Source organism: Corella eumyota, chromosome 2 (genome assembly GCF_963082875.1).
Source record: "Corella eumyota chromosome 2, kaCorEumy4.1, whole genome shotgun sequence".
NCBI lineage: Eukaryota > Metazoa > Chordata > Ascidiacea > Phlebobranchia > Corellidae > Corella > Corella eumyota.
The window spans coordinates 11,471,265-11,495,423 of NC_137491.1; the positions used below are offsets into that span (position 1 = coordinate 11,471,265).

The 24,159-nt window shown below is 27.4% G+C and overlaps 5 protein-coding genes across 7 annotated transcripts; 3 read left to right on the forward strand and 2 right to left on the reverse strand.

Moving 5' to 3' along the window:
- The first annotated feature begins 76 nt into the window (after positions 1-76).
- LOC145743492 (uncharacterized) lies at positions 77-2,362 on the forward strand. Its single transcript, XM_082561465.1, has 6 exons — positions 77-260; positions 602-740; positions 836-1,061; positions 1,207-1,260; positions 1,383-1,455; positions 1,565-2,362. The coding sequence occupies exons 1-6, from the start codon at positions 110-112 to the stop codon at positions 1,660-1,662; spliced, it is 741 nt and encodes a 246-aa protein (XP_082417591.1). The 5' UTR covers positions 77-109; the 3' UTR covers positions 1,663-2,362.
- LOC145743490 (uncharacterized) lies at positions 1,857-16,912 on the reverse strand. Of its 2 annotated transcripts, none has more exons than XM_082561462.1 (38): positions 16,726-16,912; positions 16,057-16,272; positions 15,699-15,839; positions 15,340-15,515; positions 15,072-15,119; positions 14,721-14,837; positions 14,301-14,423; positions 13,907-14,036; positions 13,016-13,653; positions 12,719-12,835; positions 12,285-12,380; positions 11,815-11,913; positions 11,559-11,656; positions 11,369-11,460; positions 11,080-11,192; positions 10,815-10,943; positions 10,563-10,668; positions 10,274-10,390; positions 9,850-9,992; positions 9,569-9,676; positions 9,223-9,407; positions 8,738-8,882; positions 8,528-8,596; positions 8,323-8,436; positions 6,751-8,092; positions 6,509-6,658; positions 6,208-6,323; positions 5,661-5,985; positions 5,246-5,404; positions 5,062-5,127; positions 4,815-4,936; positions 4,294-4,544; positions 3,889-4,015; positions 3,481-3,656; positions 3,092-3,239; positions 2,971-3,011; positions 2,753-2,896; positions 1,857-2,545 (listed from the first exon to the last, which is right to left on the reverse strand). In XM_082561462.1, the coding sequence occupies exons 1-38, from the start codon at positions 16,853-16,855 to the stop codon at positions 2,368-2,370; spliced, it is 6,795 nt and encodes a 2,264-aa protein (XP_082417588.1). In that variant the 5' UTR covers positions 16,856-16,912; the 3' UTR covers positions 1,857-2,367. The 2 variants fall into 2 exon arrangements, with proteins under 2 accessions (XP_082417588.1, XP_082417587.1); XM_082561461.1 differs by having other exon boundaries at positions 11,080-11,195.
- A 2,161-nt stretch (positions 16,913-19,073) lies between these two features.
- LOC145742397 (uncharacterized) lies at positions 19,074-19,970 on the reverse strand. Its single transcript, XM_082560177.1, has 3 exons — positions 19,826-19,970; positions 19,597-19,739; positions 19,074-19,163 (listed from the first exon to the last, which is right to left on the reverse strand). Exons 1-3 carry the CDS (start codon positions 19,968-19,970, stop codon positions 19,074-19,076), a joined length of 378 nt encoding a protein of 125 aa, XP_082416303.1.
- Positions 19,971-20,444: 474 nt separating this feature from the next.
- Positions 20,445-21,369, forward strand: LOC145741808 (MICOS complex subunit Mic10-like). The gene has a single exon (XM_082559466.1). The coding sequence runs from the start codon at positions 20,549-20,551 to the stop codon at positions 20,885-20,887; it is 339 nt and encodes a 112-aa protein (XP_082415592.1). The 5' UTR covers positions 20,445-20,548; the 3' UTR covers positions 20,888-21,369.
- On the forward strand, positions 21,352-24,092 carry LOC145741807 (progestin and adipoQ receptor family member 3-like). 2 transcript variants are annotated; one of them, XM_082559464.1, is made up of 7 exons: positions 21,352-21,489; positions 21,737-21,899; positions 22,247-22,402; positions 22,576-22,664; positions 22,793-22,892; positions 23,160-23,250; positions 23,574-24,092. In XM_082559464.1, exons 1-7 carry the CDS (start codon positions 21,365-21,367, stop codon positions 23,723-23,725), a joined length of 876 nt encoding a protein of 291 aa, XP_082415590.1. In that variant the 5' UTR covers positions 21,352-21,364; the 3' UTR covers positions 23,726-24,092. The 2 variants fall into 2 exon arrangements, with proteins under 2 accessions (XP_082415590.1, XP_082415591.1); XM_082559465.1 differs by having other exon boundaries at positions 22,793-22,879; positions 23,574-23,688.
- The last annotated feature ends 67 nt before the right edge of the window (positions 24,093-24,159 follow it).

Genomic DNA, 24,159 nt, shown 5'->3' on the forward strand with positions numbered 1-24,159 from the left:
AAAAGTTATGTTGCCAAACACATATCTTTTAATACAATTTTAAACATATTTTTAAATATGCAAGGACAAGGTAGAAGTTGTAGTGTTCCAATTAATAACCATCATTAGAATGGGCAGACAATCTAAAAAAATCATTTTAGAAGAAAAGACAACTGAACAAAGAGTAGCAATGAAAAGAGGTTATTTATTGAGAAAATTTGGAGGAGAAATTTTCCAAAAGCGTCCAGCAAAATCAGATTTAATGCAACCTATGTCTAATGGTGAGCATAGCTAATTAAGTTTAACATAACAATTTATTATTGTTAAACAGTTTGAATAAGGATAGTTCTTTTAATTAGCAGTTAATAGTTTGATTCAAACAACATATTAAATGTAGAATTTTGAGTAACAGTTGTGTAGTTTTAATGTATTTTTACTAGATATTTGACTAACCAAGTTAGAGTTATCAGTGCCAAAGTTTTGTCAGGGACTTTTATAAAAAAATATAAATGGGTAACTCCCTAAATTTAAATTAAAAAAATACCCTATGAATGAATCCTGTTTATTAAGCGAATAAACAAGATATTTAAATTTATCATTTTTAAACTAAACTTTTTATTAGATCTTACAACTATTAAAAATGAAAGTTTGGACAAAAAAGCAGAACAATCAAGTTTTCTCATGTTTTGTGATCTTTTAAAAAAGTCTCAAAATCAGCTAATTAATTCATTAAAACCTGTAGAATTAAGTTCTCCTGGAAGGTATGATATAAGTAGGCAAGAATTTTTTGTTGTAAAACATCTTAAAAAATATTAATATTTCACACAAATTATGTAACTAATATTTTTGTTTATAGAACTATACAAGGAATCAGAGAGTCATTAATTTGTAAATTCAAAGAAAACAATAAGGATCTTATAAAATGTGATGTAAATTTGCCTGATTTGCAGGATACACATTTGCCAGCTAACATTAAAATTTCACCAGTAAAAAAAATTAAAAAACACATTGAACCTCAGAAAACTAAAGCTTCTCCCATTGATATTACATCACATCATAAAAAAGAAATACCCCAAAAAACAGTTAGTTGATTGTACTTTCTTTAATTGCACAAAACATGGAAAATTATATCTCTACAGAAAAGCATAAACTAAATATTAAAAAACAAGAATTTTTTTATTCATATTTTGTTAATTAGTTTAAATGGTAACAATATTTATCCTTTAGCTACAGAACCCCCCTTCTTTGCTGTTAGACTATGAACAACAAGAAATACCTAAGGTAAAATGAATGCTTTCTACTTAAAATTAAAAAAAATTGCTACTGATATACAATTAAATATGAAGATTTGCTACTGATATACAATTAAATATGAAGTTCTTATTTTACATAAACCTTTTTAGAAGCACAGATTTATGGACAGAATTATTAAGCCTTGTACAATTCAATACGATGAAAATGAAGTTTTTCAAATAGGTAATAGATATATATAGTCAGTAATGATAAAATGCTGATGGTTTTCATATTTTTGTGCATGCCGACTAATATCACTAATTATAAATTTATAATAAGGATTTTTTTTTAGATTCACCTGGATACAAGGCATTTCTCGAAGAACATGATTTTACCAATTCTATGCTAAGTTTTTTAAATGATCTATCCCCAAACCCAATGATTTATTAAAAAACTAGTTTTATGCATGAGACATTAGCCATCTCATTATAAAATCATATGTGTAACAATATTTAAGCAAAAAAAAAGTTTTGTTTTTTAATTTTTTTTGTGTTTTTATTAATATTTTCTATATATTTCTTAACATTGAATAAATAACCATAATTTCTTTGAATGAAAAATGGAAAGTCTCACCTGTCCAACAACCTTGTCTTATTTTATATTGTTTAATTCTAAGCATTTTAAAATTGGAAATTAATTTTTTTTCCTTTTCTTAGAAAAAAACAACATTTATAAACCATAGACAAACATGAATTTTAATACGGAAAATCATTATTATCACACACAGTACACATAATACAGCTAGGAAAAAATTAAGCAGCATGATTTTATTAAAATGTTGCACAATGTAATGTTGTTAGGGTAAAAAAAGAATTATAAAATATAGTTTATAAAGGTATTGCCTACTGCTAACATGCTTTATTGCAGTTTTTCTGTAATTTTTTTATAGTTTTTGTTACTGCAGTTTTGTAGCACTACTGCAAGTTTCGATTATTTATATTTAATCATTTTCGAACTTCAACTTTTTTGGCAGTTTAAAATAACATAATAGTTATTTTGGTCCACAGGTAACATTTGGAATATATAATTTTAATAGTGCTTGGTTTAAAAGAACTAAGAGGGTTTATAAAAATAAAAAAATAAATTTATAGCACTCTATATAGAACTTGATGGGTTTTCAATTTTTTCGTTTTCTAATTCAAGCCAACGATCTTCAAATACAGATCGTAGGGCATGGCCTGCTTGACCAATAGGAGAATCATCAGTATTGTAGAGCTTACAATTGTCGAACACCAATCTTACGTCTGAAGCAAATAAGTCTGGATCTTTATATCTAAAAAAATAAAAAGTTACAAAAATAAATGAATTAATAAAATGATCTTTATTAACAAAAAAACTATTTAAATATTACAATAAAATATTGAAGTATTTTTCAATAGAATAAGTTCTTAAGTTTTCTTAATAACATACAGAAGACATCATGAAATTTAATTTATTTAAATAGAAGCAAATGTATTCTCTTGATGTTACATAATATTACCTTCCTTTCTTTAGTCTGTTCTGTATTGTGTTAAAATCGATTGGTTTTTTAATTACTTTTCTATATTCTGGAATCACTTTTGTATCAACCGGAAACAAAAACCAAGTTGCCATTTCATGAGCTTGTAATTCTTTCAAAAGAGTTCTAGAATTTTTAAAGTACAAATTTTAAATTTTACCCAAAGCTTAAGGGATAATAAAAATGTATGAATTTCTTACTTGCAAAAAGTTGCATGTGATTTCTTTGGTTTTGGCTTTTCCTATAAAAAATAAGTGTAAAAAATACAATATAGTTTTAAAAAGTAAAATATTTTATTTACAATATAAAAGTGACATATACCTGTTGATTTTTCTTTTTCTTGTGCTTCTTTTTGTCATGATTGATATTATCATTATGAGCAACAGGCGATTTGGTTTGATTTTCATCACTTATAGATAGATCCATGTTATTACTTGCAACCAGTGTGGTAGGATTATTGTGGGTGTTACTAAAACAACAATTTTAAAATTATGATTAATTTATTAAAAATATATTACATTATCTTCATAATTTTACAGCTCATAAATTTTTTAAGACCTTCAATATTTTTAAAACTAAAAGGAGGCAAATTAAATTAATACATATTTAGACATATTACTTTGCACTGTTGTTTGTAAAAAAAGAAAATATATTATATTAAGATTAAATAATAAACAATTAATTAAAAAAAACACTGTAGCATTTTTTACCTTTCAGGCTGAGAATTTTCACCATTAAGAATTGATTTTGATCTATAAGATAAATTCGTTTTATCCACTTGCAACATTTCAGAAGATTTTGTTTTTCGCTTCTTGGTTTCACCAACTTGCAATTTGGAAGCTACACGCTTATCACATTTTCTTTTCTTTGTTTTTGCTCCAAAAGTCTAAAACAAAAAAAAAAATTAAAACTAGGCAAATATAGGTTTAGGTAACAGAAATAATTATATGCAAAAACTATAGATTTTCATTTCAAATTATGGGTTTATGAAACTACATAGTGATAAATATATAATACTTAAAAATTACCCTTTTTAAAATATGTAATCTAATACCATGACTTTTCTACCACATATATATTCCAACATTAACATATAATTTAAATATAACGATTCTTACAATAGGCGATCTTTCCCATGCAAGTGATGTGTTCAACATAGCAACACACATGGCAAGCTGTGATCCACTTAAAGCTGTTGCTACTGCATTTCTCCATGACCTTAACCCAGCAGCTACATCACTTGCACTGTACAAAATATTGTTGTTATATTTAAAAGTATTTTATTGGTAAAATTTTAAGCAAGGAAAAAAATTTTAAGCAAGGCCATAGCTTAATAAAGAAGAGCAAAATAATTCATGATTTTGCTACTTTTTGACATATTAAATTTTGTAATATCTAAAATCTTATTTATTTGTGAACCTAATAAAAAAACACTTAAATCTAAATATATATATGCATAGCAGAACTTTAATAACATTTATTATCAAAAGCTGACAATATTTTAAGTATTACGAAATACTTACCCTGCCTCAGATAAGGAAGGTAAATTACTGAATTCTGAGGCCCCTCCTTTTCTTATCAAAGGTGGTTTAAGGTAGTTTCTAGGTATGCATAACTCCAAAGAACTCAACAACTCTACTGCCACACTCAACACACTGCTTGGATGGTGTTTTATTGGGTTGGTACAATCATGTTTAATGTCATCTTGTTTGACATATGGAATGTGTTCCAGGTTGTCACGATTAAGTTGTACTGAATGTAGTTGTAACCAATCCTAAAATATTAAAAGTTTGGTTTAAAATAGTAAATATAAAAAAAATGGAAGAATGGTGTTTCAAAAATGCATATTTCTCAAAGTCTAAAACATAGTGCTTAATTCTTTAAATTTTTGGAGTGTATTAATTTTTTTAAGTCTACAAACATATTTTCACCTCAAATATATGTTAAAATATTCTACACAACAGTACTTTACAAATACCTATCCAAAAAATAAATTTAGCCACAATAAAGGCACAATTGTAAGTTAAGAATAAAATTTATTCACCTTTCTTAAAATTCCAACATTAACCAATCGAGTAGCAAGGTCTTTAACTTGATTTAAAATTTCTATTTCGATTCGAAACGATGTTTCAGTTGCACTTTCCAAGTGATTGTTTTTTGAAGAATCTAGTTTTAAACATTTTCAAATATTGACTTTTAAGTTTGTTGTATTTATTTTAGCTAAATATTGTAAAATATTGATATGCAAAAAATTAAAAAATTTACATTTTTACTGGTTTTAGTATTTTTACCTTTCACATCATTTTTTTCGTCAACTTCGATATTTTCTTGATTTAATTTTTCAATAAATTGAAATTCTATTAAAAAAAAAGAATTAAATATAACAGAATAATTTTTTATTATTATTAGTAACTCTAAAAATCATTAAAATATCCTTAACAAAGCAACTATTTCAACAAATTTATTTTTATTTACTTTCTTCTCCTGATAATTCTATTGTTTCAGAGCAATAATTCCCATATTTGGATAACATGTTTTTCAAGTACTTTTCTCTGGCTCCTCTAGAGTGAAGTGCATCGGCAAAATTATGAAGTAACTTCTCGTCATCTATTTTCCACCATCCCTGTTTCATATCTGTCAAAAAAAATTATTCCTTAAGAGTGTTTACAAACTGTTAGGTATAAAACAAACTAGGGTAAATTTAAATTAAACTAATATTTCTAATACAAACATATTTCCATCTAACACTAACTTAAACGAAACCCAAAATTGGTATCATTTTGTACACTAACAAACCAATAACTAGCAAAATAAAATAAAATTTCAAACTGTAAAAATGATTTAAACCTTATACCCAAACTAGTAAAGACTTTCTTAAATAATGTCTCACCTTTTGGTATTTGCAAGGGTTCTTTCAAAACAGATTTCTGATTAAATTCATTTAACTGTTCCATCATTGCAAGTTCGCTTTTCATCATGGGGTTATAATAATCCATTTTCATATCCATCTCCATCATTGAATTATCAACTGGAGTTAAAATTTCTCTCTTCACATCTTCAAAATTTGGAATTGGAATAAAATCAGAACTATTTTCTAATTTGAATGAATGCTGGTTCAAGTTTTTAGTTGTTGGTTTAGAGAGGTCTATTGCTGTATCTTGGTTGCATTGCTTAGGAATGCTTGAATGCTGTTGCTGATCCATTTTCAGTAACGCCTTGAAACAAGATAATAAATTTGTAATTATGTTCTACCACAAAATGAGAAATTTAATTGTAATAAAATCAAAAAGTTTTTTTTAAGATTGTTAACGAAAATTAAGTTGTGAAATTCGAAACTTGTGTCAGAATTTTGATACTAGTGATGTTTTACACTAACAGTTAACACCTTTGGTTTAAACAGGTCAAGATTTTTTACAACAAAATAAAACTTTACATACCGATATTTGTTCTTGTGTTAGATCAGTTGGATAAAGACCCAAACTTTGTAACACATTAGAAGTTAATGAACCAATCCCATTTACTGAATTGCTGTGAGGCTTTAAATTCTTAACATCTACATTTACACAACAAAATTGTAATTTTATGCTAAAAAGTATATAAATCAATCTTTAAAGCATACAAAATATTAAACTAAAAACAAACGCTTTATTAATAAAATTTATGTACCTAAAATCAGTGTCAAGTTAACTATATAAATTTGGCCCTATCAACAAATGAAAACTAAATTTTAAACTGTACCCTTTGTGAAATTACTAGATCTTGGTTTTGCTTCCAATTTAATTGGCTGATCAGTCCTCTGTTCTCTAGTTGTATGTATATTGTCTCTTTTTGAATTTGCATGTTTTTCACCTTTTTCCTTTTTAACCGGACTACTTACCATGTTGGATTCTATACAAAAAAACATACAAAATTAGCATAATACCAAAAAAATGTTTTTTTAGAAATTGTTAACTTTTTTTTATTTAAAATTTTTTTCTTACTTGGAAATAAAATATGTGAAGATGATGCTACTGCTTTTGCCGCAATTGCCTTTGCTGCTATAAGAACACAGTCCTCTTTTTCATTTATCTGTGTGTTTGCGTAAATATTATGATTCTTTAATAAGCTGGAAGTTTCAGTTTTAAGTGTGGTTACCGCAGACCCATTTTGCATTGATTTAGAAGGTAAACTTAATACAGTTTTAAGACTCTTATCGGTAGAATGCACTTTATTATCTTCTAATTCATTAGTTTTTGAAATACTATAGTTAGAAGATGTAAGATCTTGGGTAGGCGCTGCAATAGGCTCTGGTTTAGTTTTATTATTTGTAAGTGCATTTTCAGGTACCAGCTTGTCAGATGAAGTGCAAATAGAAATTAAATTAATAGATTCTGTTTCCTTTGATTTTTGTGTCATGTCCATAGCGATATTCTTAGGACAATCAACTGCATAATTGTTACATGAACTTATTGGCAAAGTAGATAAATTTTCAGGTTTAGGTACAGTGTTATTTTGATTAGTAAGGTTTGTATCGTCTGTACTGTTTGCATTGCTTACACTTGTAAGAATATTTTGACGATTTAAATCACTTGATAAAGATTGATTTGTTGAAGTTTGGTCAACGTGATTCTGGATTTCTGTTTCTTTTTCAATAACCATACTAATTACTTGATCTTTATTATTTTCAGAGTGTGATTTATTTTGAGGTGAACATTGACTTATTGGTGATTTAATAGTTTTGGAATAGATTTCGTTATCCATATCAGGTCGAGTTAAATCAACAATAACTGGATCAATGCTGTTATTTCGAATGCTGTTTGTACTACTACAGTTTGTTGTACATAAAATATTGGAACTTATATTTATACACATTTCCAATGTGTTATCGGAATTATTTGCTTGCGATAAAACATTTCTATCAACATTGCTTAAATTCGAATGAAAGTTTGGTTGAGTTGTGTTTTTGTCATGGTCTTGAATGCATGGATTTTTCACAGTATTTTGGTTGGTCATTTCAATATCAAGTTGTCTGGGTTTTGTAGATATGGTAATATTTTCTACATTGTTTGAATTGCCTTTTACGAATGAAATTTCATCATCAGAGTTATGATCATTTGATTTTAAATCACTCCCTATTGAAATTACACTAGATTTTTCTGGTATACAATTCTCAGGTTGGGAAATATCTTTAGCAACTTCTTTAGTTTCATTATTTATATCAATCTGCATATCTTGTGATTTTTCAGTAATTTTAAGTTCATCCGAATCACTTTCCTCAGTTTTAAGTTCCTCAAATTCTTTGTCGTCATGACAACAACCACTTTCTAAACCTTCAACATAGACCTAAAAATTAAATATAAAAGGTCAAAATACCAAAATATAATAGTATTAAATTTGAAACTTAAAGGTTACAATTTCTCAAATGGAGCCAAGAATTATAGTATTGAGAAAAAAATGAACAAAAATGCAGGGCTTTCAGCAATGTATTACAAATAAAAAATCAAAGAAAATTTACTTAACAAGACTTAATTGATTTTGACATTAAGCTCAACAATAATATTTAACGATCTTACCCCTCCTAGATTAGAAAGAATCCAATATCGTCTTTTAAAGCGATCTTGCCCCATATTTAATGCTCTTAGCGGTTTTGAACTTACAAACAATCTGTCGTTAAATGAATGATGCTCCTAAGCAAGAATACAATTCAAGTTTATTTTTATACATTTTAATCTATATTTTAAGGTTTTATATTTGCATTGTAAGAAGTAGTAATTTTACCTTGGTTAGCCTTTTCATTTTTTGTTCCATAACTGAATCCTTTTTACATTTTTGTTCATCTGTGGCATTCTACAAAACAAATATATTTATAAATATTAATTTTTTAACAAACCATTTTTTACATTTCCGCATGCTTTTTATCACCCCTACACTTAATCAACCTCTTTTAAACTTAAAAATTAAAACTATGGTAACTAAAGATATTCTTACGCTATCTTCATCATCTTTAACTGATTCCTTATCTTCCTTTTCTTCCTCCTCTTCTGTATTTTCACTCTTGAGTTTTGGTTTAGGTTTTTGTGGAGAGGAGTTCACTGAGGCATCACTCTCATCATTTGCATGCTCAATTCTTACCCTTAAAAAACATAAAATCAATTTTTTATCACAGATTAAATTGGTAATGTAATAATACACATAGAAAACATATAATCAATATGCTAAACGAAAAAAAACTTTTACTTTTAATTGGGTTAAATATACACAACTAAGGAGAAACATCTGTCCCAAATCAAAGATTAAAATTTTGTTTTTTTTACTTTAAAAGTACAAACAGTATTGATTATTTTGCAAAACAAAAAAACGAAAAAAAGCAAAAAAGTTTATTTCTTAACAGGCAATATTACTTCCCCTATTAACTAAACGGTGGTAACCTGATACATTTAACACGCTATTATAAAAATAAACAATTAACTTACTGCCTTATTTTTCCTTCAACAACCCATTTATCCCGCCGCAAGGAAGAAAGTTTTTCTAAATGGCGTTCAATTTCTACATAAATTGGTCTACTACATACTAACTCATTTACTAAAAATGCAAGAGTTGACGTCTTTTGGTCAGATGTAAGAGCAAGAAATGGTTCAGTTTCTAACTCTAATGCGATCTGAAAGTAGATTTGATTTTAAATAAATAAAGTATTTTAAAAAGATATGTTAGTTATTAATAAGCAGCTTTAGCTGCAAAAGTCATTATTATTTCCATAAAGTTTGCAAATATTAAATTTTAATAATTAACAAATAAGTTATAAACTCGTTATAAACTTACATCAGTTTTAAAACCATGTCTTGCCCATAAAAACAACCTTAAAATTTCTGAGTAGTTATCTTTACTGACATCAATGTCAGTAACTTTTAATCCAGTAGCACAGTGAAGCTATGACAATAAATAAATTTGTAAGATTCACATTAATTTAAAAACTATATATAATAAAAACCTTTATAAAATGACCTTTAAATTTTTTACTTTAATAAAAAATAACTTTAAACAAATTGAAAAATTTCCAAAAAAATTCTTATAAAAAATATAACAGAATTTAAAACTCTTACCCATGGTCCAGGAGCAGGCACACCAGGATCACATAAACATTGATGAAGTAAAACAATAGTTAGTTTAACTAACGCATCAGTGTGATTGGGATCATTTAATAAACCAAGGTGAATTTGGGTAATGGTTGGTATTGCTGATTCCTCTGTGTTAAATATATTTAAAGTTAAGACACAACAATTTATTTTATTCCAATATAATATTACTTAGGCTAGGTACATATTCCAATATTATTAGAGAGAAAAAATCTTTTGAATTACGTTATGAATAATACTAGTGACAGCACTTAATTTTTTAAATGGTTGAAGGAAACTGTTTAATAGATTTTTCTTAATCAACAGTAAATATAAAAAGGTAAACTGATATTTATATGTTGGGTATTAGAACAAAAGTTGTGTTTTTCCTCTTTTTAGTGAGTGTACAAACCTATATGAATTGCTTCTTTAAAGTTGTGCACAAACTCCATAACCATTAAAACATCTGCTACAGAATCTCCACTAAGTTGTTGTTGTGCTATTACAGAGTCTTTGTTTGGTTTCACACCTAGCAAAATCACAAATAAATGGTTTAAAGTAAAGAACTAGTAAAAAATATGTTTCAGAATTTATGTATGTATAATGCAAAAACAAATTTAATCATTTATTTTAAAAATCTTCATACAAATGTTGATAATTTTTACCATACATTATATAATAAAAAGCTGATGTAAAATTACCTATTAAACTTGTTAGTTTAGGTAATGGAATGTTATCTTTCAAACACATATCTTCAACTGGCATTTTTAGTTGTCTTGCTAACTCCATTGCCAAACGTCGTTGTTCCTAAAAATTAAAATATTTTGTTTTATGAATTTTTGTTGGTAAACAATTTTTATTGTTACGCTTCCTGGTGTACAAAAAATTTTAAACACAACACATTAGTATACAAATAAAAAAAAAATAATACAGAATAATTAAAACATGTATACCATTTTTCTTTCTCGCATGTAAATTCTTTCATTTCTAATTTCTTCCCTTCTTCTATCTTTTTCTAATGCTCTTTTTTTTGTTTCAAGTGCTTTTAGAAAAATCAGATGTTGCTTGCGCATTTCTCTTTCCTGAAACAAATTTAAAAAACTTTTATTAAAATTAAATCTACAATATCATAAAATAATTACTAAACCGCCATCAAAATTCGAGATAAATTCCAAACGAATGCATAATAAATTTGTACAACTAAAGTTACAAGTTTACCTCTATTAATTGTTGTTCTCTTGCCTCCCTCTCCAATCTCTGTTGTTCTAATCTTTGTTGACGTTCTTGTTGGCGTAACATTTTCTCCTGAGCTCTCTGTTTTAATTTCAAGTCTGCTATAAGAATATAAAGATTAAATAAAGAATAGCAATCGTGTATTAGCAACCTAATTAATAAAAAAGACTCTCTACACATTGTCCACATTATTTTGTATTAATTTAATAAATTTAATGGGCAACTAAATAACAATTATTTAAATATTACTACAATTATAAAAAGATTTACAAACCAGCTTCTTTCAGTGATGCTATTTCCATCTTCAATTTTTCTTCATTAGATTGCTTTACAGCTTCTGTTTTATTCTTTAACTTCTGTCTTTTTCTAAAGAAATATATTTAGAAAATATAAATCAAATCACTCTTAAAACACTTTATGATGAATAAACACATATAGTTTATTTAAATTATCACTAAAGTTACCTTTGTAAGTTCTTATCACTTTGTTCTGTAAGATCACCAAAATTATCGACCATTTGAATAATTGTTTGAATTTGTTCCTCATTTGTTATTTTGTTAAACTGTAAACAGAAAGCAATTTAAATTTTAAATAAATATTATAAACTTTTATTTTTTTTAATATCCTAAAAATAGCATTCTAAATAATTTTATATTAGTGCATTTTAATAAGCCACTAATTTTTAGCACATTTTTTTTTTAAATTAACTTTATTAATAACCTGTTGATCACCCTGTTCATAATAAGACCCAACGTGGAAATGATAATCAAATGAAAAATTGTGCTTTTGTAAATCCTTCACATTATTTTCCTTCAGATACTAAAAATTAATTTTATATATAAGTTCTACTTAGATTTTATATCTAACTTAAACCAAGTGATTAAGTCTACATAAAATAAAATTAGGTTGGAGGTTTAATTTTCACAGCTCCCATGTCATAGATAAGGCACTATAAATGGTACAACCTTCTGCGAGCCCAAACCCAATAAGCAAGTTATTTATCTGGCAAAATACTTAATATTTGAAATTGTAAAAGTTAACTCAAGATTGGGTTTGAGATAATAAACAGTGCCCTATGTTTAGGCTGCAAAGTCCACTTTTTCGCAGCATTATTTATGTAGTTATTGTCATTTCAAATCTTACTGTTATCATTGTAAACAGGATATACTTAATTGAACCGCCCTACTTACATTACTAATGTCTTCAAGGTTCCTTAAAGTATCACCATGTGGAGATATGTAGACCACATAAGCTTTTATGCCTTGATTTCCACATTTAAATCTTGTCTGTTAAATTAATAATTAAATAAAAAACAACATTCTGAATATTAAATAAAAAAGAATATCTTTTAAGAACTAAAAAAAGTAAAAAGCCAAGGGTTTCATTAAAAGCTAAACAAATTTACAATAATAACAAACTTGAACATTTTATTTATAAACTTGTTAGTTTAAAATTAAATTTTTTTTTAAATACAAATAAAACAGGTGTTTATAACAGAAAATGACAAATGTGTTTTAATATATAAATAATGTTCTAATGTTAACATCATTAAAAGGTGCAGCTTTTTTACTGAAAAATTTAAAATTGAAAGATATTTGATACAATAATTAATGACATTGAATACCTCTCTCTTCCATCTTTTATCCAATGGAACAAACAGATCAGCATCCACTTTGTGATTCATAAGTTTATCGAAGTTCGAGATACTGGCCGATTCTCGATTATTTTCTTTGGGTTTTGCCTATAGCAAAAAAACAATAATGAAACTATGAAAAATACCAATTATACAAAAAGCGTATAAACCTTACAAAAATTTTAAAATCCTAATCTACATAATATAAGTCAAAAATTGTAAGCAATTTTAAGATTAACAGGAAAGATAGTGCCAATTAATATGAAAATAATAATTTAATATACATACCTTATGAATGACAGATACTCTATTGTCAGGTTCTGATTTGATCGACTTTTTCTCTTGAGTTTGATTCAACAAATCTAATTCTCTGGTTAAATTAACTTGCTGCTCTTGTAATCTTTGCATTTCAGCTGCAACAATGCCTGCTAAAACCTCATTCATTTTATTTAAGTCACAATTTTGAGTATTTTGAACTATATCATCATAGGCAGATTTCATTGCCTTTTCAATTGGATTAGGTTCTGAGTTAGAATTCGAAGCAAAGTTATTTGACTGAGCTGATAACATTGTTTGTAGGCCTAAGAAAAAGTCTCTTTCGTTTAAAGTAGAAAAATCCTTTGGATCTTTAGATCTAGTTGAATTTGTGGATGGGGTGAATTTCTGATGAACATTTTGTGCTTTGTTGTTGGCAAGCATTTCCTTGAATATTGCGTCACTTATTGCGTTTTGGGAAAAGTCGCTTGGCTCTTTCTTGATTTTAGATATTGGCAAATCCTGTTTGGAGTGGGTTGCTTCATGTTTAGTTTTATGATGTGACGAATGATATTTTTCTTCTTTTTTGTTTTCAGCAAGAAAACTATTAAAATTGGGTGAACTTTTTGATGGAGCACAGTGTTTGTTTCGTTTTGGAGAACTTACTTTAACTGAAAAACAATTTTAAAATATGAATGAACTATTTTAAGCTTTTACAGTTGAGAGCCATGTTTTTCTCTTTTAGGTGGCCATAGCTGTATTAAATTATCAGATTAAAATTTTGTTAGTAAGTATTTTTAATATATAAAGTCTCAAGTATATATCGAAAATAAAAAAAAATGTTAATTTTTTTCAATGCACATAGCAATAATAAACCAACACCCAAAAATACTTAGGTTTATTGAAACCTTTCAAAATGTTTACCCGGTAATTTGCTGATGGTATCTGTCTTATTTGAATTATTTAAAAATGACATATTAGGAGATTGTTTTGATTCTGACGATTTATTTCTCGTATCACGGTAATTGCTGTCCTTTAGGAAATTGTTGGGTAGCTAAAAGATATAAATACCAACATTATACTTATTGACTAACTAAGAATCAAATTTAAAAATACAATTGTTACATAATATTTTATAACTTGTTTAATTTTTAAAATACAAAATAAGGCTTTAATAAAATACAAATTTTATGTATGCTCTTAAACAACACAAATTAATAAAATTAACTTGTTAAAACTAGTTACTTAACCCTATAAAACAAATGTCATTCTATACTCTAAAAAATCCCTTTAAAAATAATCAGTCTGTAGTACGTACTTGACCCATAGCCATGAGCTGGCTATTAAGCATGTAATCAGAAAGTGCAGGGTTAAGTGCATTAGAGGGTGACATTAGACTTTGTTGGTACATGGATTGTGTTAGTTGTTGTTGTAATGAAGACTGTAAATAAAAAAATATCAATTGATAATCATAATGTTAAAAAAATAAAACAATAAATTACTTGTACTATTAAACTGTATACATGTGAAAATACAACACTTAAAACAGTTTAAATATTTATTTTAAAAACACTTTATAAATTTATAAATGTTCTGTTAGCTTAATAAATGAAATAAAAATATTTTTACCCCACAAATTGTTTAAGTAAACGGAGAATATTAAAATTAATAATTTACAATTCAAGTATATAGATTTACATAATTTTAACTATTTTTTTGTATGTTTAGAAATTCCTACCATTTCAGAATTAGGTTTATTCATATTTTTGATTGCCTCTTGTATGTGTTCTTGATGTTGTTGTAATTGTAATTGATGCATAAGCAATTGCTGTTCTAACTGATGTACCATTTCTGCCTAAATATTTAAATTTTAAAGAAAATAATATTTAAAAAACAATAGGATATACAATAAATAAATTTTCCAACACCAAAAAACATAATCATGCTTTTTTATAGGTTAACAACTCAATTAAATGCAATAAATTTAAACTAACAAGTGGGTCATTAATATTAATTGACGATAGAGTAGCCTATTCTTTTTAGTGGTATAATCTTTTAGGTATGGCTATAACTTTACAATATTTTATACCTGCATAGCTTGTTCATTATGAGCTTTCTTGCTTCCTGATTGATGTTGCTAAACATACATTAAAAAAAATGTGTTACATTAAATTAAATGGTTATTTATCAAATTGGTACAATAGGTAAAAAAACGTACTACATTAAAAATTGTTTTATTAAAATATTTACTTTTTTAAGTAAACTGTGAAATTTTTAAGTAAACTGTGTATTACAGAAAATTTACAGTCATTAACAAAGCAATTTATCATTTTCAGCGAAAATCAATAAAAACTTACATTAGTAAGTGCTTTATATAGTTGTTCTGATGACAAGTTGTTGTTTAATTTTGTGTTATGTGGTGATTTTGAATGTTTAGATGAGGACTTTGATGTAGATTCTGACTGATAACGATTTGAAGTTTCTCTTGAAGTTGAGGCCATGTTGTTGGGCTTTTGATTTCCTTTTTTGTGACCTAAATATGTAATTTTTTTATAAACATACTTTGTTAAAAAATATTGTCTTTTAATATAATTTTAATCCATCCATATAAAAATATTAAACATATTTGTAAACTGATTTGATCAAAAGATATATAGACTGATAATAGGTCATATTAATAAACAAAATATATATATTTCTTTTCCGAAGTACTTACCTTTTTCTTTCTGCATAGATGGAGGCAAGTTCTGGTTTAAAAAAGGATTAAACATTTGAGACAGCATGGCAGGAGGAACATATCCATTTAATGATGCAAGTAATTGAGCCTGTTGAGCTAATGCAAGAGGATCTTGACCACCTTTAAATTTTATAAAACAATGTTTTTATTACCATTATTATACAAACAAAGATTTAATAAAAACAATGTTTCTATATTTCAATTATACATAATAAAAATAAAACAGAAAATAACAATACAATGCAATAAAAAAAATATATATTTCATTTTAACAATTTTAGTTGCAAAAACAATAAAAATATACATATTGGCTTGTTTTAACAAGTGATTATTTTACCTGCTGATAACATATTTGAAGCCAACATTTGATTATTAATTTCCTGTGTCATGGCATCCAAAGCACGCTGTGAAACATTGTTCATTGCATTGGGGGGTAGTGCATTTGCCCCAGCACCAAACGAAAATGGGGATGCTGGGTTAAATCCAGCAAGCCCCTGTAAACCCATCATCTGTTGTTGTAAAGCTAGAGCACCTTGAGGGGAGTTTAGCATACCTTAAAAATAATTATATTATGTTTATTAATCTTAATAAAACAAATAGAACATTACACAATGTCATAATGTGTAAGTTACCTAATATCAAATATAATATTGTAACTACATATAAATAATTTTTAAATTTTTAAGGTTTTTTAAAAAAGAGCATCAGATAACCATTTTTTAACATGAAAAAGGTTAAAATAGCAAATTCAACATAGACTACAACATAATTTGTAAATAAAAATATTGCTTATTAATTAAATAATTCATTTAGAAGAATGTATTGATCAGCAAAAATGTTAACAATAAACATTTTAACCTTTTTTTTAAGTAATCACATTTTTTATGCAACTTTAAACTAACGTGATTCACTTTTTAAACATGTAAAATTACAAATACTGGAAAATACAAGCGAACCATAACCACTGAGCATACACAGTACAATAACAAATCTTTACCAATAATACCTGCTTGTAATGATGGATCTAACATTGCTGGTGGTATACCAAGCTGACTGGCCAGCAAAACTTGTTGTGCCAAGTCCATTGGAATTCCTTCACGTCCAGGCACTTTGCCACCAAACATTTTATTATCCATTATTTAATTTTCAATTTCTTTTTTAGGTTGTTATACTATAGCGCTAAACATGATTTATTTTCTGGAATGTTAAAATTTAATAAGTTAATATAAATAACGGTTTAATAAAAAAAGTTAGTATAGATTCAGTTTGTTTAAAACTATTCTTGCGATATTCTAAGCTAGAAATAAATTTAAATGCTCCTATAGGTAAATCCCCTTTAGTAAAACTTAAAAGTCAAGAAATATAAGAGTTAAAATGCTAAAAGGCTTGTTTTAGGTTAATTACATAAAAAGGCCACTTTAAATTTAAATATATTCAAAATGTTAAAACTAAAAACATTAAAAATGAGTCAGTAAACTTTCCACAAAAATTGACAGCTAGAGAACTGAGTATAATTGTTTTTGCTGTGACGTTATGATAATGTAAGTTATAAATTACATGATTCACCCTTCAATAACCAAAATTAATAATTAAATGTAATCTAATTCTTATTTTATATATACTAATATTACGACTTTTCAGACATATTAACCATATCATTTTTTAAATATTATAACTTTGTAGCTAAGGTACTTAAATAATATCGTTATATAAAAATACAAATATAAATTATGAGAAAATGTATCTGTGTATTTAAAAAACTAAATTTAACATTTGTGATTTCTCTAACAGTAGTTCTAAACTTAACATGCAGTAGTTTTAAAAAAAGTTTATAAATGAGACACAGATGTTTATTATTAACAAGCTACATTAATTACAGAAAAACACAACTAATCAATTCATTGTTCAATATAAAACACTTGTGTTGCCGTTACAAACAATAAGAACGTCAATTAGTTTCACGTTTCTTGTTATCTACAACAATTTCTATAGCGAAAACCCAACAAATTAAATACGTCTTAAAAGTTTTGTTTACTGCTATATATTGAACACATTTACATACAAGCCCTGGTTTATTTAACTAAGTTTTACATTTTTAACCTACGCGTCCATTCCCAATCATTGTAACATATTAACATAAGCGATTGATAATCGCGCGTATACAATTTACAGGTATATTATGAAGGCCTTTGCCCGTCTATTAAGCTCGTTTGGTGTAAACGCCTTTATAATAACATCGTGAACAAGTCAGCAATGACAGTATTGCGCCTAACACGTTATGAGGCGTGATCAACAAACCAAACAATAAAGTATCATAAATAAGACTCTTTTCGCTCACGCGCAACCGACAAACCAATCTCGATCGGTGCGCCGAAATTTCTGGCTTGCTAGTACCTGGCAAGCCCTACTTAATATCACCTTATTATTGTTTATGTAAACAATCATTAGCTTCTATTTATAGCATACTTTTTATTGATCCTTTCTGCGTTTGTTTGTTGTATTTCTCGGGGTCAAACTTGTCTGTTTGTTTGTGTTAAGCTAATCTATTTTTGCAGTACATATACAGAAGTAATATTTCGGGCAGTCGCCTGAACGATATCAAAACTATGGCGTGATAGGGAAATGATTACGTGAAGAGAAAAAGAAAGGGTCTTTAACAACAGAAATATAATCGAGCGTTACGACTAGACAAAAAAATGAGTAGCAAGCATGTAGTAGTCGCGCAAATGTATCACACACATAGTGCGCGTTTGCGCAAAACAAATAAAGATTTCGTGCGTGTTCTTTACGCGCATGCTGTCCTTTAGTGACTATATCGGGAAATAACAGAAACAAAGAGAGCGCGATTTTGTCGGTTTACTTAATTCGATTCGAATACATGAACCAACTAGATGCACTAAAAAGATTTCTCTCAATAGGTAAGAATGATGATGCTGAAATAAATAGTACATGTCTGTAAAAAATATTACACCACTGTTTGAAAATATGGCTGTCGGAAAGCCGTCACGGCGCTAATTCGTACAACTTATTGTATCGTAAACACATGCTAAAGTAACTATTGACTCTAACGCAGTCTACACAAGAATATTCACCGAAGGTGGGCTATGCTATTTTGGTGAAGCTCTGTGTATATCAACGTCATGACAATTGACAAAATTTTAATTAGCCACAGGAAAGTTCATTCCCTGGCCAACTACAATTTATTAATAGGATTTTCCGGTTCTAAATAAAAGCCAATCATTAATACGTACGAAATATATAACATTAAAATACCAAGCCTTTTTAAATTGTTTTTCAATAAACTGCTATCTTATTTGTTTTAATATTTTTGTTTATTTACACACAAAGTTGGTTTTAACCAACAACATCAAAGGCGGTAGTTGTCATTAATGAGTCCAACAGTTGTTGTTCTTCCGCATTTTTCCACTGCGGGCGTAGTACAACCTGTAGATTAATAAATAATTGTGTTAAGTGCATTAAACTACGTACTACATAACAATCACAAATAAAACACATTTTTCAAAACCTACACAATAAAAGTTCGTTTGTCGTGCATTTTTTTAAACACACACATTTTTATATTAAAAACGTTACTTTAAAATGAAAGCATACTCGAAAAAACTAAAAGATGGCGTAAATAAAAAAATGTAATTAACGAATTACAAAAAAACACGAAAAAGGCGTAAATTAAAGACTACAATGGCTAGTCCAACATGTATACGGAAAGAGACGAGTAGGGAAATTTATGTTTTATCAGTGGTTTAATCAAACCACAATAAAAATTTGACTAGTAAATGTTCAAGAGCCAACGGACATTACCTATAGAAATATTTTAAACACCATAATGATAACCTTATCTACATAGCTTTATACTTACTTCAACGTAAACAATGGTGCAAATGATCGCTAGAAACACAGCTAAAATGGCAAGGTATAAATTAATTGGTCTACCCATAAAGCGAGACGATACTCTGTTTTGCAATCGTTCCAGAGATCGTTTGCCGCGCTCTTGAAACTTTCCTGCAAATTTTTAGTATTTAATTTAATGAAGTTTGTTCTTTAGCAAAATACTATAACAATTAAGTCTATTATGCTAATATTTTTACCCCATGCCCCCTCTTGCATACGACGTGTCAAAGGTATCGCGCTATAAAAGGAATGGCGTTTGCTATCCTTCGTTTGTTCTGACTGATTTTCAACATCCTGTGGTTCTGCAGAAGAAGCACTTGCTTCTCCTACAGCGTTAGACATTATGAAATAACCTCAAATCCTCAAGTTATATTGCAATATAAAAGAACTGAGGTAAATTTTAAAAACGTCAAATATGTCTTGAAAATTAAACACAGATGCAAACTTTAAAATTTGCTTTCCAGTTTTTTTTGTATATTTTATAATAAAACATTAAAAATATAGGCCAACAAACGCTATTATTTTGTCAAAATTTACCATTAATGACATCATCATTTCATGACAAATTACTTAAATGTTTTTTAATTATCCACACAAACTAGATAGGTAAGTTTATTATTTCTAAGTATAAATTTAAATGTGAAAAAATAGCAAAAACCTAAAACTTTTTAAACTTTAAGTTGAATTTTAAAATTTAATTTTTTTAATTTTTGCTCCGTGTTACCACCTATTAAAAATAAGTTTACATATTGATATCCGCGAGAGGCCCCCCACAAGCAACTAATAAAATTTTGTTTGTTTACAGAATATTTTTATTATTGAATTGTATTTGTTTATAGTTCCGCTGCATAGGTTTTTATTAAACCCTACAATTGTAAAATCATTGTTGCATAATTATACATACAAAAAAATATAAAATTATGGAGAAATTTTCTAAAAACCTCGGCAAAGATAGCGAATATGGAAGGAAAATTGACATATGTTTAAAAGATCTGGTTGTAAAAACAGGCGCTGGAATTTTAGTTGGAGGATTAGCATCACTTTTATTTAAAAGAAAAGCATGGCCAATAACATTAGGCGGTGGAGTTGGTATAGGAATGGCATACACAGCTTGCGAAAATCGTTTTCGACGTGCGTTAGATAAAAATGTAAACTACAACGTGTGTGAAGAAAAAGCACTCCCAGCTGTTTTTGATGATGGGATTATTCTTGCTCCTGATTTAAGTTCAACAATAAAAACAGAAAAACCTTCTGAATAACAAAAAAATTATATTGAAACTTACAAACCAAATTATTAATTTATAGCAAAATTATATAGGCTATGTCTTATTTAACAGCTTATGCAAAATATATTCCTGGTTAATGTTTTTACAACTCTTATACTTCCATAAAAAATTATGTTGGAAAATTGTTTCTCCCAAATAATGCAAATAATGTTATTTTTAACTAATACAATAATGTTGTGAAACAAAAATCTTAAACATTGCTATTTTCCTAAAAAGGTTTAATATTATTTTAATGAATGTTGTCGTTTTCTCAATTTAAAAATGTATTGCGTCTTGTACCTGCCCTTATATTTAAAACAAGTCTTTACGTGTTATACTTTCCTAAATTTATTTAAACAAACTTTGTTTTGCATTTGTTTAGATCAAAAAAAATGTATATCAATTTAATGTAAACTAATAAGGCCCAAGTTTTAAAATTTGGTAAAACATGAAAATAAATTTTAATCAAGAATGTGCCATTCTAAATCTGATGTTCAGTTATATTCCTTCGACCAAGTGCCAAGTTTTCAACAGAGCAATGTGTATTTAACTCATGGCTATCGGGCATTTCTATCTGCAAAACTGTGCTGCATAAGGTAGTATATTTAAAATATTTTTTGCTGTTAAGATGAGGCTTTACACCTTAAGCATAGGACAATCTTTTTATTCCAAACTGCTTTTACCAATTTGCTTATTATTGACTTAGTGATATTGCCAAAACACTAATAAAAGGGCTCGAACCTAAAAACAAAAAAAAATTTAAAATAAAAAATTACCAAAAAGTTATTTTTTTAAATTTACCTCTACTTAAACAATTTTTTGAGATTTTTAATTATTTTTTAGCATTACAGTTTGGTCAAATGAGCTAATTAACATCTGGTCCCATGTTATAATGTTTTTCATATTTCTTGGCTACCTCGTATACGACCAAGCATTCTACCTCCCTCTTCTTCAATCCTCTTTGGAAGATCGATTCATATTTTTAACCTTTGCATTAAGCACGCAGGTATTTTAATATTAAGTTATTAATTTTGTGTTTTTTAACTGATAAGAATAATGCTTTTAAATCTTTAATTTGGCTTCTAAACAATTCATTTAATTAAGCAACTCCACAAAGTTTATGCTATATACTACAAGAAAGAGTGTATTTATATGTATATTGTATGTAATAGAAAGAATGTATTTATATGTATATTGTATGTAAAGTATTGTTTTTGTATAGCCTGCTAATTTATCCTCGATATAAAAAAGCAGGTTTTAATTTAGTTAAAGCACAACTCTCATGCCAATTTTTGATTTAGGTTCTTCATTTTTGAATTTTATGTAATACATGTATTGTTATCTTGTTTTTAGATTTGTATGGCATGCTCAGCTTTCTATCATACCTTTAATTGCCATATACAAGAACAAGTTGTAACACGTTGCTTTTCAGTGGATATCATCGGTATTACAGTTTCAATGCTGGGTTGTTATTGTATTGGATTATACTATGGGTTTTACTGTACTCAGGTATTATATATTATTTGCAATGCCATTATGTTAAATCTAAATTAGGTTTTTAAAGCAATATCTTAATCTATTCATAAATGAAGCCCTTTTGGAATACTTGGTAAACAATAATGGAAACTGTAAATGTCACATATTGTATAATTCCGTAAAGAAAACAATTGTTTTTTGTTTAGAAATTACAAAGATGTTATTTGACGGGAATCTTTGTGGTTATCGCATTGTCTTTATGCTTAATGCTTCATCCTGACTATATGTCTGCAAGGTAAACTGATATATAGTCCAGATTAATTCTAAAAAGTTTTAATTTTTTGGGCTTTTAAAAGTAATAGATTATATTAATTTGATTGGCATTAAAATTTATTTATGATCTATTATAATTACGTTTTTTAGATGGGACAAAAAAAGAATAATTCATTTGTCAACAGTTGTTTTACTTTGTGCATTGCCAACTATTCATTGGATCTTAGTTATACCAAGGTTGGAAATAAGTGTAGGTTTTTTTTAATATTTGACAAAAAAATCATAGGCTGAATTGTTTATTAAGTTGGTATTACAAATTTGTTTCAAAAAATATGTTAACGATCTTTATAATTATTGTTTTTTTGTTTAAAATTGTGCTATTTAACAAAACAATATACCAAACAAAAAACAATGTAATGTTATACATTTCCTGTACTAAATGTTGTATGTCCTGTACTTCACTTTTTAGTAATAATTATGCTCATAAAACAGAATTTCTTCATTATTGTTATTGCAGTTATTTTTACCCGATGTTCTTAAATTCTACGCTTCACTTTTTATTGCCATGATTATTTACCTTACAAAAGTGCCAGAACGATTTTATCCTGGTAAGTAATCATTTTTTTTCTGTAAATAAATGATTAAAATTAACAGATAAGTATATAACAAACCTAAAGATATTGTTAGTAGTATAAACTAAGTTATATATATATATTTTTTTTCCATATCACCTTAAGGTGATAGGTTTTATATTTTTTATTGGGGAAGGGTGTGCTGTTATGACGTGTTTTAAGCTATCCGTAAACGCCGGGATCAAGGGCGAATGGTATGACGTTGGTGCGGCTCGAACCCGAAACCTTTCGGCTCGTAGTGATTTGCCACACTGCCGGACTTTTTTTTTTTTTTAGGTAAATTTATATATTTTTTTTAGGTAAATTTAACTTTGTTGGCCATAGTCATAATTGGTGGCATATTATAATAGGATTTGCTTTTCTATATTGGAGATACCTTGCTGTTAAACTACTGCAGTTTAGGCTTAGTAACAAGTGTATAGCTGAACAAACTATTATAAATGACATGTAGTGTAGTGGAAATTATTTTTGTCAAGTCATTAATTAAAAAGACAAGTGGTTTTTAGTAAATTTTCAATTTACCTATGCAATATAAATCTGTTTTCAAGATTTGTTGTACTTTTATTTATACAAGAGCTAAATTGTAAAAACTAGAAAATTTAAAGAACTGTTTTGCACTATTTTAAATTTATATTTTTTTGTGTTTTGTTTAATTATTTTGTTGTCAATAATTTTAAAATGAGCATTTTTAACCACTTAGTGTCATTTAAATACCAAACCTAAATAAATGCCAAATGTTTTGCACCATCGAATTTCCATTTTTTGTCAGGTACTCCTTTGTTTATTTAATGTCAAAAGTTGAATATAAAATTCTTTTTGTCGCCTTTTAATATCGTAATAAAAATGTTGTTGTATTGTGGTACCAAATATCCAAAGTAAAAAAAA